Genomic DNA, 15,039 nt, shown 5'->3' with positions numbered 1-15,039 from the left:
CCTGTCCCTGCTGCCCACCCTGGCTCTGATCCCAGCCAGGATGCCATTGGCTTTCTTGGCCACCTGGGCACTGCTGCCTCATACTTAATCCACTGCCAACCAGAACCCCTCAGGTCCCTCTCTGAGTCTCAGCTTTCCAACCACACATCCCCAAGCCTGTAGCTCACCGTGGGGTTGTTGTGACCCAGGCTCAGGACCTGGCACTTGGCCTTGTTAAACTTCATACAATTAGCCTTGGCCCTTGGGTCTAACCTGTCCAGGTCCTGCTGCAAAGCCTCCCTACCCTCTAGCAGATGGACAAAGCCACCCAGCTTGGTGCCATCTGCAGATTTACTGAGGATGCACTCAATGCCCTCATCCAGATCATTGATAAAGACATTCAAGAGGACAGGCCCCAGTGCTGAACCCTGGGGGACACCACTGGTGACTGGGCACCAGCAAATGGATCATTTCAGCTAGTTTGAAAGCTGCCCATTTGATTTAGAACATGCCTGCTCCCCCCAATAACCACACACTGAATAAAATCAATTAAAAAAAAAAAAAGAGGTAATTTATGGAATTTTATTTGACTAAATTGATACAAAACCAGTACAGTACATCAAATGAACCAAACCAAGCAGAAACAGACTTGAGCATTGTCAAATAAGGCACACAGAAAACAAAACAAAACAAAACTCTCCTGGTTCTAATCCAGTGAAACAGACAGGTTTTTGCCATTTTTTTTAATATATATATATATATATATTTGGAGGTAGAAATAATTACAAAAATACTAACAAATCTTAAGCAGTAGCAGGTTTATTAAAACAATTTTACTACTCGGGTCCCTGTTTTGAGAAGTCAAACTGTAAAAGTAAAGGCTAAAAATTCAGCATTTCCTCCCCCCACCCCCCTTTCCTCCCCATTGTGGACACCTTTGGGCTGTTGGGGTTTTTGTTTTATTGAAGCATCAAAAGAATGCTACCTGGCCTTAGAAATATTTTTTTCCAATTCCATGAGGAATAAAAGAAAGGAATTAGAAAAAGGTTTTTAAAAAAACTGTTCATGAAACCCCCAGGGTGTCAGAGTCCTTGGGGTCCAACATCACAGCTCTTCCTCCAGTTCCACAGCCTACTTATTTACATTTTAGAGGCCTAAGGATGCTTTTAATAGCGTGGCTATATCTGCTGGAATATTTCCTCCTTCTCCTGAGGAATGAAAGCAAATGTTAGCACAGCTCAAATGTATTTCACATCAACAGGCAAACCAAATAAAACAAGCCTAGATTACCACACACACCCCCTCCCCAAACTCTACCTCATGCCTCTATTTGTAGGAGCCTGACATTGCTTTGGTTGGAAAAGATCACAGAATCATAGAAATCAGTCAGGGTTGAAAGGGACCTCAAGGATCAGCCAGGTCCAACCCCCCTGCCATGGGCAGGGACACCTCACACTACAGCAGGTTGCTCTCTCTCCAGCCTTCCTGTAGCCCCCTCAGGTCCTGGCAGGCTGCTCTTAGGTCTTCCTGCAGCCTCCTCTTCTCCAGGCTGATCACCCCCAGCTCCCTCAGCCTGTCCTCAGAGCAGAGCTGCTCCAAGCCGCTGATCATTTTCGTGTCCCTCCTCTGGACCTGCTCCATCAGCTCCATGTCCTTCCTATCAGTAGTTTTGCTTACACTTTCCCTTGGTGGAAGGCAGTTTATTAGGGTACTTTGTATACGTGATAAGAGAGAGCCTTTCATGTACATGGACAAGTTCCTCTTTCAAAACTAAGCTAAATCAATATCATAGTAGATGAATATTTACTCTGAGTTCTGGTTTTGTGTAGGTTGTCTGTTATAAACTGACTTCAGTGCTCTTATGTTAGTAAATGTAAATTGGTGCCTTAAATTGAGAAAAAAAGACTGAAAACCTCTACCTCATGGCTTGAGAGTTGCCAGGCTGGAGCCAAGCAGCCTGTCCTCTGGCACAGAGGGTACTCAGGTGGCAGGAGTACTTAACACAAGAAGCAAGCAGCTGCTAGTTGTGGATTCTGTAGGTGTGTGCTTTATGATGGATTGCATGAAGAAAGAGACACGCTGAGGAAGTGCACTTTGGAACAGGTATCATAGAAGCAGAGAATTGTCAGGGTTGGAAGGGACCTCAAGGATCAGCCACTTCCATCCCCCCTGCCATGGGCAGGGACACCTCACACTACAGCAGGTTGCTCACAGCCACATCCAGCCTGGCTGCAAAAACCTCCAGGGATGAGGCTTCCACCACCTCCCTGGGCAACCTGTGCCAGTGTCTCACCACCCTCATGGGGAAGAACTTCTTCCTCATCTCCAGTCTGAATCTCCCCACTTCCAGCTTTGCTCCATTCCCCCTAGTCCTGTCACTACCTGATATCCTAAAAAGTCCCTCGCCAGCTTTCTTTAAGACACTGGAAGGCCACAAGAGGAATTAAGATCATCAAGTCCAAGTGCCTGAAATAGTGGTGTCCAATCTCTGGCTCTTCACCTGGACTAACTGAAACATTTTGGTAATAATTACAGCTTGAATATTTGTGTTTGACCAACACTCCCCCTTAAAGAGAATCTTCCTTTTAAGGGGTTGGAGCAGCTCTGCTCTGAGGACAGGCTGAGGGAGCTGGGGGTGTTCAGCCTGCAGAAGAGAAGGCTCCAGGGAGACCTAAGAGCAGCCTGCCAGGACCTGAAGGGGGCTCCAGGAAGGCTGCAGAGAGACTGTTTGCAAAGGGCTGCAGTCATAGGATGAAGGGCAGTGGTTTGAAAGGAGAAGAGATTTAGGTTAGATGTTAGGAGGAAGTTCTTTACCATGAGGGTAGTGGAACACTGGAACAGGTTGCTCAGGGTTGAAGCTCCATTCTTAGACAGAGTAAAGATCAGGCTTGAGAGGGCTCTGGGCAACCTGCTCTGGTGGGGGATGTCTCTGCTGACTGCAGGGGGGTTGGACTGGATGACCTTTGGAGGTCCCTTCCAACCCAAACCATTCTATGACTCTAAAACGTTTGAGTCAGGCTCACAGGCTGATTACTGTCAAACTGCACAATAATCACCAAAAACACCTAAAAAAAATGCTTGCCTGCATCAAGAACTTTTTCTTTTCCCCCCCACAATCATATATTGCAGCAATTTTAACTCCCACAAGTGGACACAGCTCTGTGCAAGAGACTTACCTGAATCTGCAGCAGTCATGTCTTGTTCTAACTTCAGTTTCTGCTGGCTGATTTTGAGCATGGATTCTTCAATAGTGCCCTTACTGATTAGCTTTATGACTTTCACTTCTCTGAAGACCACAAAAGAGGAGAAATCAATATTTTATTTTATTTTTTGTAATATTTTCTTTGGATTAGTGCAAAAAAGGAAGCTGCTCAGCTGGTGGGGGGGGTTAACAGAAGGGGGAGGAAATGAACAACAACAGCAAAAAAAAGGCAATACAAAGAGCTTCTAAACTGCACTCCCAAGCCACTGCAAAGTCTGGACAGCTGCAAAAGCCTCTGTTAATAGAAACAACTCCACTTGCCCCTCACCCCATGCTACAGGTGAAAGACCAGTTATGAATCAGATTCTACTGCTCACATCAGCTTCTTCTGACAGGCCTCTAGAACAGCCCATGGTCTCACTCCTCATGACAGACTGACACTTTACAGTCTCCTGATTGTGGCAGTTTTAAGCTGATGCCCAGGAAGACTTTCCACAGATTGAGTAGAAAGTGGTAGAATGCAAATAAATTACCATGGGATGTAAAGGGAGAATAATGAGAAGGTCTAAACAATGCCATGGGTCTGGTAATTAACAGAGAGTTGGTTGTATCAACTATTTTCTCTCTCTTTCTCAGCCCTTGGCTCTAGCTGATACCAGCTGGTGGCTTTTGCTTGGCTTTTGACCTTAGTTGTGGTCTTTGCTGTGGCTAAGTACTAAGAAGCTATTCTCTGCTCTTCTCTTTTCCCTTGTGAAGGGGGTAGAGAAGGGGAAGCTGTTGGTAACCCCCTAGTTTTGTCCGGGGGGGGTCCTTGTGTTGTTCATAAATGGTAAATATATGTAAATGTTTTATGTTTTCTTCATACCCATGGCATTTCCTATTTCTAGATTGTAGCTTTGCTTGTAAATAGAGCTTCACTTGCTTCCAAGGCAATGGTCTGGCAATTTTATTTTGGGGTGGTGGGGGTAGTTTCTCCACATTTGTTGAGGGATAATTTCAACCCACCACACCTGAAGAGGACAAACAGTCCCAAAGACTTCAGATCTGCCCTGAAGGAGTTTCTAGCCCCAGAGAATTACAGAGAATTTGAGAGTTACAGAGAAGTGGAAGGAGGAGGAGGATGTAAAACAAGGTTTGTTCTAGCAGCAACATGTGCTAAGGCATTTAACAGTTTAACCTTGCTGCCAACACAACCCAGAGCTGGTCTGCTCAAGCCTCTGCTTCAAATGCAATTTTCACTCACACACCACCACCCTGCCAGCCTTCTTTGAGAGCTTGCCACCATGAAAACCCAAACATCACAATTCAAACCACCTTACCTTTTCTGACCTACTCTGTGGCATCGGTCTTCTGCTTGCTTGTCATTGTAGGGGTTGCAATCGATGTCATGAAGAATGACAACATTGGCTGAAGTCAGATTAATTCCCAAGCCACCAGCTTTGGTTGAAAGGAGGAAAACAAATATATCCATATCTGTGTTGAACTCATCTATTAGATGTATCCTGCAGAACAAAAGGAAACATGAAATCAGGCCTTGGAGAAACCATCAGGCTGGCTCCAGAGGTAGGATGATCGTCTTTTGAAAGGGAGGACAAGGGCGTTGTAAAAGCAGCTCCAAAAGACAGACATGAGAGACAAAAGGTTATCAGCCCTCAGCAGTAACCAGAGAAGCACACTCTGAGTGACAGGTTGGTAGCAAAGAATGAAAAAAGCCTTGGAAAGATTCTTCAAGACCTGGACAGACTGAGAGCTGGGCAGAGAGGAATCTAATGAGGTTCAACAAGGATGAGTGCAGAGTCCTGCACCTGGGAAGGAAGAATAAACTGCAGCAGGACAGGCTGGGAGGGGATCTGCTGGAGAGCAGCCCTGGGGAGAAGGACCTGGGAGTGCTGGGGGACAACAAATTCTGCATGGGACAGCAATGTGCCCTGGTGGCCAAGAAGGCCAATGGGGTCCTGGGGTGCATTCAGAGGAGTGTGTCCAGCAGATCCAGGGAGGTTCTCCTCCCCCTCTGCCCTGGTGAGGCCAAAAGCGGACTATTGCATCCAGTTCTGGGCTGCCCAGTTCAAGAGGGACAGGGATCTGCTGGAGAGAGTCCAAGGGAGAGCTACCAGGATGCTGAAGGGACTGGAGCAGTGCCTGGAGAGGAAAGGCTGAGAACCCTGGGGCTGGTTAGTGTGGAGAAGAGAAGACTGAGAGAGGATCTAATCAATGTCTATCAATATCTGAGGGCTGGGGGTCAGGAGGGAGGGGACAGGCTCTGCTCAGCTGCACCCTGTGGTAGGACAAGGGGCAATACATAGAAACTCCAGCACTGGAGGTTCCACCTCACCATGAGGAGGAACTTCTTCACTGTGAGGGTCCCAGAGCACTGGAACAGGCTGCCCAGAGAGGTTGTGGAGTCTCCTTCTCTGGAGACTTTCCAAGCCCCATCTGGATGTGTTCCTGTGTGACCTGTGCTGGATTCTCTGGTCCTGCTCTGGCAGGGGGGGTGGACTCAATGATCTCCAGAGGTCCCTTCCAACCCCTAACAGTCTGTGAAGCCTTGATGATCATAGAATTAAAAAAAGCAAGACAGAGGACAAGGAAAGACTGAGGTACATAAAGCAAAGGGAGGAAATTCAGTTGCCTGACTTGTTCTCAATATGAGCTGCTCAAGCAAGAGAAGTAACAGATTTTAGCTGTGAGGTAGGAAGTAATAGTTACAGTAAAAGTGGCAGTTTTTTGAAACAAAGAGCATCTAAAACGCCCAAATTTAGAAAATGCTGAAATAAGAAACAGCAGAAAATCAACACAGCACAAACACAAGAAAAGCACTGCAATACTTTCAGTTGGGAAGGGCACTGGAAAACTGTTTGTGTCCTAGAAAAATGAAAGCTGGAGCCAGGCTCTGCTGGGTGATGCCCAATGACAGCACAAGGGGCAGTGGGGGAAGTTGAGGCATAGGAAGTTCCATGGAAACAGGAGACAAATTTCTTCCCTGTGAGGGTGACAGAACATTGGAACAGGCTGCCCAGGGGGATTGTGGAGTCTCTTTCTCTGAAGATATTTAAAACCTGCCTGGCTGTGTTCCTGTGTGATCTGCTCTAGGTGCTCCTGCTCTGGCAGGGAGGGTGGACTGGATGAGCTCTTGAGATCCCTTCCACCCCCTAATATTCTGTGATTCCATACAGTAGAAAACAAAGGCAAGAGGTTCAATTCACCTCCACAGCTCCACACACACATCCATTCCTCAATTCACCTCCACAGCTCCACACACACATCCATTCCTCAATTCACCTCCACAGCTCCACACACACATCCATTCCTCAATTCACCTCCACAGCTCCACACACACATCCATTCCTCAATTCACCTCCACAGCTCCACACACACATCCATTCCTCAATTCACCTCCACAGCTCCACACACACATCCATTCCTCAATTCACCTCCACAGCTCCACACACACATCCATTCCTCAATTCACTTCCACAGCTCCACACACACATCCATTCCTCAATTCACTTCCACAGCTCCACACACACATCCATTCCTCAATTCACCTCCACAGCTCCACACACACATCCATTCCTCAACTCACCTCCACAGCTCCACACACACATCCATTCCTCAATTCACCTCCACAGCTCCACACACACATCCATTCCTCAATTCACTTCCACAGCTCCACACACACATCCATTCCTCAATTCACCTCCATAGCTCCACACACACATCCATTCCTCAATTCACCTCCACAGCTCCACACACACATCCATTCCTCAATTCACTTCCACAGCTCCACACACACATCCATTCCTCAACTCACCTCCACAGCTCCACACACACATCCATTCCTCAACTCACCTCCACAGCTCCACACACACATCCATTCCTCAACTCACCTCCACAGCTCCACACACACATCCATTCCTCAATTCACCTCCACAGCTCCACACACACATCCATTCCTCAACTCACCTCCACAGCTCCACACACACATCCATTCCTCAATTCACCTCCACAGCTCCACACACACATCCATTCCTCAATTCACCTCCACAGCTCCACACACACATCCATTCCTCAATTCACCTCCACAGCTCCACACACACATCCATTCCTCAACTCACCTCCACAGCTCCACACACACATCCATTCCTCAATTCACCTCCACAGCTCCACACACACATCCATTCCTCAACTCACCTCCACAGCTCCACACACACATCCATTCCTCAACTCACCTCCACAGCTCCACACACACATCCATTCCTCAACTCACCTCCACAGCTCCACACACACATCCATTCCTCAATTCACCTCCACAGCTCCACACACACATCCATTCCTCAATTCACCTCCACAGCTCCACACACACATCCATTCCTCAATTCACCTCCACAGCTCCACACACACATCCATTCCTCAATTCACCTCCACAGCTCCACACACACATCCATTCCTCAATTCACCTCCACAGCTCCACACACACATCCATTCCTCAATTCACCTCCACAGCTCCACACACACATCCATTCCTCAATTCACCTCCACAGCTCCACACACACATCCATTCCTCAATTCACCTCCACAGCTCCACACACACATCCATTCCTCAATTCACCTCCACAGCTCCACACACACATCCATTCCTCAACTCACCTCCACAGCTCCACACACACATCCATTCCTCAATTCACCTCCACAGCTCCACACACACATCCATTCCTCAACTCACCTCCACAGCTCCACACACACATCCATTCCTCAATTCACCTCCACAGCTCCACACACACATCCATTCCTCAATTCACCTCCACAGCTCCACACACACATCCATTCCTCAATTCACCTCCACAGCTCCACACACACATCCATTCCTCAATTCACCTCCACAGCTCCACACACACATCCATTCCTCAATTCACCTCCACAGCTCCACACACACATCCATTCCTCAATTCACCTCCACAGCTCCACACACACATCCATTCCTCAATTCACCTCCACAGCTCCACACACACATCCATTCCTCAATTCACCTCCACAGCTCCACACACACATCCATTCCTCAATTCACCTCCACAGCTCCACACACACATCCATTCCTCAATTCACCTCCACAGCTCCACACACACATCCATTCCTCAATTCACCTCCACAGCTCCACACACACATCCATTCCTCAATTCACCTCCACAGCTCCACACACACATCCATTCCTCAATTCACCTCCACAGCTCCACACACACATCCATTCCTCAACTCACCTCCACAGCTCCACACACACATCCATTCCTCAAACTCACCTCCACAGCTCCACACACACATCCATTCCTCAATTCACCTCCACAGCTCCACACACACATCCATTCCTCAATTCACCTCCACAGCTCCACACACACATCCATTCCTCAACTCACCTCCACAGCTCCACACACACATCCATTCCTCAACTCACCTCCACAGCTCCACACACACATCCATTTTTCCCCTCTCCCCTCTTCAGCTGAAGTCACATACCTATCAGAAATCTGTGTTTTTCCATCCAGCCTAAGGTATCTGTGCTGCCAGTGTTTTAGGAATACTTCCAAGACATCCAGCATCATAGTAAACTGACTAAACAAGACCACTCTGTCCCCCTGGAAATGACAAAGCAAAATAGGTTTGAACAATTCCATAAAACAAGCTGCACAAACACTTTGTCAGTGTGAATGTGTGAACTCACTTTGAGCAAATCTCTGTGTTCTCAACCAGAAGCTCTGTTTTTCTCACCTGAATTTCCCCAAGTCAGGATCAACTTTTAATGCAGCTACTGTATGCAGTATTTCTGAAGCATTATTAACCCAGTAGAGTGAATTTTTAGCTGCTTTGCACTGAGGTGGCTCAAGCAATCTACAAGTCACACAGCAAACTGCAGATCTACATCATCTATAAGTAGTAAGAATATCTTTTCATTAAAAGCTGAAATTTAAGCTATATTCCACCTAAGACAGAGCAATAGCTCCCCTTTGTGTGAAATGATCAAAGGGATGTACAGCACACTTGTGCAAACTCAAGACATTCCCAAGATCTCATGAGGTTCAACAAGACCAAGTGCAAGGTCCTGCAGCTGGGTCAGGGCAATCCCAAGCACAAATCCAGGCTGGGCAGGGACTGGCTGGAGAGCAGCCCTGAAGAAAAGGCCTTGGGGGTGCTGGGGGATGAGAAGCTCAACAGAAGCCAGCAGTGAGCACTTGCAGCCCAGAGAGCCAAGCAGAGGCTGGGCTGCAGCAAGAGAAGTGTGGCCAGCAGGGCCAGGGAGGGGATTCTCCCCCTCTGTTCCACTCTGCTGAGACCACACCTGGAGCTCTGTGTCCAGTTCTGGAGCCTCTGTTCCAAGAAGGATCTGGAGGTGCTGGAAGGTGTCCAGAGAAGGGCCATGAGGATGAGCAGAGGGCTGGAGCTGCTCTGCTCTGGAGACAGACTGAGAGAGTTGGGGCTGTTCAGTCTGGAGAAGAGAAGGCTCTGAGGAGACCTTCTTGTGGCCTTCCAGGATCTGAAGGGGGCTACAAGAAAGCTGGGGAGGGACTTTTGAGGGTGTCAGGGAGTGATAGGACTGGGGGGAATGGAGCAAAACTAGAAATGGGGAGATTCAGATTGGATGTTAGGAAGAAGTTCTTCCCCAGGAGGGTGGTGAGACACTGGCACAGGTTGCCCAGGGAGGTGGTGGAAGCCTCCTCCCTGGAGGTTTTTGCAGCCAGGCTGGATGTGGCTGTGAGCAACCTGCTGGAGTGTGAGGTGTCCCTGCCCATGGCAGGGGGGTTGGAACTGACTGAGCCTTGAGGTCCCTTCCAACCCTGATAATTCTATGATTACAGTACCTGCTTACTTGTACAATAAGCCAGTTTGAATCTATGACTTAAGGCTGTTGACTTCTTCTTACCTTAAAACTGGCTCATCACATACATGGTTATTCTAAAGCAATACAGTTCTTATTCAGTTGCCAAAAGAAGGTGAAAGTTCATGAGCTGTGAAAATGCTGCTAGTCCTCTACAGACTGAGAAAGCAGTGTTAGTTCAGGATGACTATTTTGAAACATGGAAAAATAGGAAAGTTTATTTCAGCTGCCCCTGAAGCCACCTCCACAGGCAGGACTGAACACTGAGCAGCTGCAAGGGTTGCTCACTACTACTGCACATGCACTGAACTGCATTGAAAAACTCCACAGCAAAGCAACTGTGCTGCACCTACAGCTAGCAGATATCAATTTAACCCAGTTATGTAGAGCATCCTTTAGATGGACAGCAAGGGAAATTCCAGCCATCCTGAAAAGCTGCTGGCAGAAAGGGACCTGGGGGTGCTGATGGCCAAGCAGCTGAAGAGGAGCCAGCAGTGTGCCCAGGTGGCCAAGAAAGCCAAAGGCATCCTGGCTGGGATCAGCAATGCTGTGTCCAGCAGGAGCAGGGAGGGGATTGTCCCCTGGGACTCAGCTCTGGGGAGGCCACACCTGGAGTGTTGTGTCCAGTTTTGGGCACCCGAATCCAAGAGAGATGTGGAGGTGCTGGAGCCAGGGCAGAGGAGGGCAAGGAAGCTGTGAAGGGCCTGGAGAATGAATCTGATGAAGAGAGACTGAAGGAGCTGGGGATGGTTAGTTTGGAAAAGAGGAGGCTGAGGGAGACCTCATTGCTCTCTACAACTCCCTGAAAGGAGCTTGTGGAGAGGTTGGTGCTGGTCTCTTCTCACAGGTAATTAGTGATAGAACAAGAGGGAAGGGCCTTAAGCTGCACCAGGACAGGTTTAGACTGGACAGTAGGAAGAATTTTTTCCCATCAAGAGTGGTCAGGCATTGGAATGTGCTATTTGATCAGTTTATTCTCTCAGCTCTAAAACTTTCAGGAGTTGGACAGAAGGGAGGATGCTTAGGGGAGTTGAGCATCTCCCCTGGGAAGAGAGACTGAGAGCCCTGGGGCTGTTTAGTGTGGAGAAGAGAAGGCTGAGAGGGGATCTGATCAATGTCTCTCAATAGCTGAGGGGTGGGGGTCAAGGGGAGGGGGCCAGGCTCTTTTGGGTGGTGCACAGCAATAAGCCAAGGAACAATGGAGACAAACTTGACCAGAGAAGGTTTCAGCTCAACATGAGGAGAAACTTCTTCACAGTGAGGGTGACAGAGCCCTGGAGCAGGCTGCCCAGGGGGGTTGTGGAGTCTCCTTCTCTGGAGACTTTCCAACCCCACCTGGATGCATTCCTGTGTGGACTCCCCTGGGTGATGCTGCTCTGGCAGGGGGTTTGGACTGGATGGTTCTGGATGTCCCTTCCAACCTGTAACATTCTGTGATTCTCTGTAACCTCCAGAGTCCCCTTTAGCCTAAACCATTCTGTGATCCTCTGTCTAGTTGGGAAAGATGTACAGGGAAGGAAAAGAAAACCAACCAAATACAAGCAGCCAGCAACTCTTTAACATCTGCTGCTGAAGAATCACAGAACATTAGGGCCTTAAGCTGTGCCAGGATAGGTTTAGAGTGGACATTAGGAAGAATTTTTCCCCATCAAGAGTATTCAGGCATTGGAAGTGCTGCCCAGGGAGGTGGTGGAGTCCCCAAGCCTGGCTGTGTTTGAAGGTGGTTTGGATGTGGTGCTTGGGGCTATGGTTTAGGGGTGAGCCTTGTAGAGTAGGGTTCTGGGTTGGACTTGGTGATGCTGAGGGTCTGTTCCAACCTGAATGTTTCTGTGATTCTGTGATCCCCAGTACCAACCTTGTCTTTGAGGTCAGAGAGGATGCGTTCCAGTGCTCTGAACTTCCCAGAATCCAAGATCTGGTCCACTTCTAACTTGAAGTCAGCGATGTGAGAATACTGCTTACAGAGTAAGTGCAGCTCAAAATCTGTCATGACTGACATGTCCTCAAAGATAAGGTCAGGGTTAGCATCAGTGTGTGTGGGCTCCTGGGAGAGGAAACAGAACGCAGTAATGGAACACATGAGCCTGCCAGGCAGACCAGAGGAAACAGAAGCTGCATGCAGTGAACACCCAACCTTGCTGGGAGAATAAAGCAGCAACACTCAGACAAGTCCTAGAGTGGGGCTCATGCAAGCTACAAAAGATGAACTCTGCAACCCTGTGTTTGTGGTCTGGGATCATTACTTTGCAATTTTACAAGTTACATGGCAAAGTACAAGCTTCTACTACCAGAAATTCAACCTCCAGAGAAATTACCCAGCTCCCATCAAGCCCTACGACCTTTTACCCCTGGATCTGACCTCTTCCCCTGAAGACATATCCCCCTACAAGGAAGATCCAATCCTTGGATAGATGGTAGAAGGCATGGGAAGATGTAGGGTGGATAGAGGGATGTTGTGGTAGTTTTAGGCTGATGCCTAGGAAAATTTTACACAGATTTGAGTAGAAAAGTGGTAAAATGTAAACAAATCACCATTGGATGTAAAAGGGAAAATAATGATAAGGTCTAAATAATCCCTTTGGTCTGATAACTGACATAAAGTTAGTTGTGTAAACTAACTCTTGCTCCTTCTGGGCTCTTTGCTCTAGCAGATACTAGATGGTAGCTTTTGCTTGGCTGTTGCTGACCTGGGCTGTGTTCTTGTTATGGCTAAGTACTAACAAGCTACCACCTGCTCTGCTGAGACCCCACCTGGAGCTCTGGGTCCAGTTCTGGAGCCCCTACTACAAGAAGGATCTGGAGGTACTGGAAGGTGTCCAGAGAAGGGCCATGAGGATGAGCAGAGGGCTGGAGCTGCTCTGCTATGAGGATAGACTGAAAGAGTTGGGGTTGTTCAGTGTGGAGAAGAGAAGGCTCTAAGGAGACCTTCTTGTGGCCTTCCAGGATCTGAAGGGGGCTCCAAGAAAGCTGGGGAGGGACTTTTGAGGGTGTCAGGGAGTGATAGGACTGGGGGGATGGAGCAAAACTAGAAATGGGGAGATTCAGATTGGATGTTAGGAAGAAGTTCTTCATTATGAGGGTGGTGAGACACTGGCACAGGTTGCCCAGGGAGGTGGTGGAAGCCTCATCCCTGGAGGTTTTGCAGCCAGGCTGGATGTGGCTGTGAGCAACCTGCTGTAGTGTGAGGTGTCCCTGCCCATGGCAGGGGGGTTGGAAGTGGCTGAGCCTTGAGGTCCCTTCCAACCCTGACAATTCTGTGATTCTCTTTCTCTTTTCCCATGTGCAGGAGGGAGGGAAGGGGGGAAGAGGAGGAAGCTGTTGGTAACCCCCTGGTTTTGTCTAGAGGGGTTCTTGGGGTGTTCATAAATTGTAAATCCATGTAAATATTGTCTATTTTGTACATATTCATTGCATTTACTATTTCTAGATTGCAGTTTTTCTTGTAAATAGAGCTTCATTCGCTTTCCAACTGAGCTGGTCTGGCAATTTTATTCTGGGGTAATTTCAACCCCCCACAGCTATCATGCCTGGAAGAAAGAGGAAAAGAAAAGCCCCATCTGGAGAGCATGATGGTAGGAGCAGGGGAAAAAAAGAGATCAAAATCCTTCATGAACCAATGGGTCACTTCTTCCCTTCCACCCAGCCTCAAGTGGCTTTGTTTCAAAGCAAAGCTGAAGAGATTCAAAGCCAGCTGCAACTTTCTTAGGGCACCTGCTACATACTGTTTTGTTTTGGTTGGTTTTTTAATGTGCTTCAGAAAGGAGCAGCAATTTTCCCCTAACTCCACAGGCATTAGCCCCAGTCAAATTGAAAAAAGAGCTAAAAAATAAAACCCCTCACCAGTTCAATCCTTAGGCCTTCCCCTGTTTTAAGTTCTTCCCTCTTTAGTTCAGTACAGCCCAGATTTCTTGCTACTCACAAAACACTCAAGTGCCAAGCCAAGATTCTTTTCACAAACACTTTAAATGTTGGAGTGGAGTGAAGAGAGGTTAAGGGGGAGCTAACGAAAAGGGGATGCCTGCAGTCCCACAACTCTTCTCTCCCTTCCAGTATCTGACACAAAAATCAGTGTTAAATATATACAGAGCTTGATTAAAGCACTGGACAGATGCAGAGAAATAAAAAGCAGCAACAGGGAATTAAGTTTTACAAAGCAGACCTCTGATCAACAAACCAAGAAGACAAAACCCCCCATCTTCTTCAGCTGCATTAGTAACTCAGAGAAATTAAGGACTGCTGCTGGATCTCATCACCCTTACCTTGAGCATCAGCTTGGACATTGTCCTAAGCTTCTCATCTGTGTAATACTGGCGATGCAAGAGAGGGTGATTGGCCATTTTCCTCAGCTGCATCATTACATTGCCCATGTCAGAATTTTTCTCTGCAAACAAAGCAACAAGATCTGTTCAGAAGCACTATGGAGAAGTGTGAAGTGTGGCCAGCAGGGCTAGGGAGGTTCTGCTCCCCCTCTGCTCTGCCCTGCTGAGACCACAGCTGCAATCCTGTGTCCAGTTTGGGGCTCCCCAGGTCAAGAGAGACAGAGACCTGCTGCAGAGAGTCCAAGGGAGAGGCAGGAGGATGCTTAGGGGACTTGAGCATCTCCCCTGGGAAGAGAGACTGAGAGCCCTGGGGCTGTTTAGTGTGGAGAAGAGAAGGCTGAGAGGGATCTGATCAATGTCTCTCAATAGCTGAGGGGTGGGGGTCAAGGGGAGGGGGCCAGGCTCTTTTGGGTGGTGCACAGCAATAAGCCAAGGAACAACAGGTTCAAACTTGACCATAGAAGGTTTCAGCTCAACATGAGGAGAAACTTCTTTACAGTGAGGATGACAGAGCCCTGGAGCAGGCTGCCCAGGGGGGTTGTGGAGTCTCCTTCTCTGGAGACTTTCCAACCCACCCTGGATGCATTCCTGTGTGGACTGCACTGGGTGATGCTGCTTTGGCAGGGGAGTTGGACTGGATGATTTCTGGTGGTCCCTTCCAACCTGTAATGTTC

The 15,039-nt window shown here is 48.1% G+C and overlaps 1 protein-coding gene across 1 annotated transcript in view; it reads right to left on the bottom strand.

Moving 5' to 3' along the window:
• Nucleotides 1-973: 973 nt before the first annotated feature.
• The window catches only part of SMARCAD1 (SWI/SNF-related, matrix-associated actin-dependent regulator of chromatin, subfamily a, containing DEAD/H box 1), a 61,602-nt gene continuing 47,536 nt past the window's right edge, over nt 974-15,039 (bottom strand). Inside the window, exons 16-21 of the mRNA XM_054382784.1 lie at nt 14,306-14,448; nt 11,902-12,090; nt 8,690-8,808; nt 4,501-4,683; nt 3,156-3,265; nt 974-1,187 (exon numbers count right to left, since the gene is read on the bottom strand). Of these exons, the coding sequence (XP_054238759.1) occupies nt 1,126-1,187; nt 3,156-3,265; nt 4,501-4,683; nt 8,690-8,808; nt 11,902-12,090; nt 14,306-14,448 (806 nt within the window). The 3' untranslated portion in view covers nt 974-1,125. The remainder of the gene's footprint in view (nt 1,188-3,155; nt 3,266-4,500; nt 4,684-8,689; nt 8,809-11,901; nt 12,091-14,305; nt 14,449-15,039) is intronic.

Source organism: Indicator indicator, chromosome 8 (genome assembly GCF_027791375.1).
Source record: "Indicator indicator isolate 239-I01 chromosome 8, UM_Iind_1.1, whole genome shotgun sequence".
Taxonomy (NCBI): domain Eukaryota; kingdom Metazoa; phylum Chordata; class Aves; order Piciformes; family Indicatoridae; genus Indicator; species Indicator indicator.
Note: the sequence above shows the minus strand (reverse complement) of the source record. Positions and strands in the feature narration are given on the sequence as shown.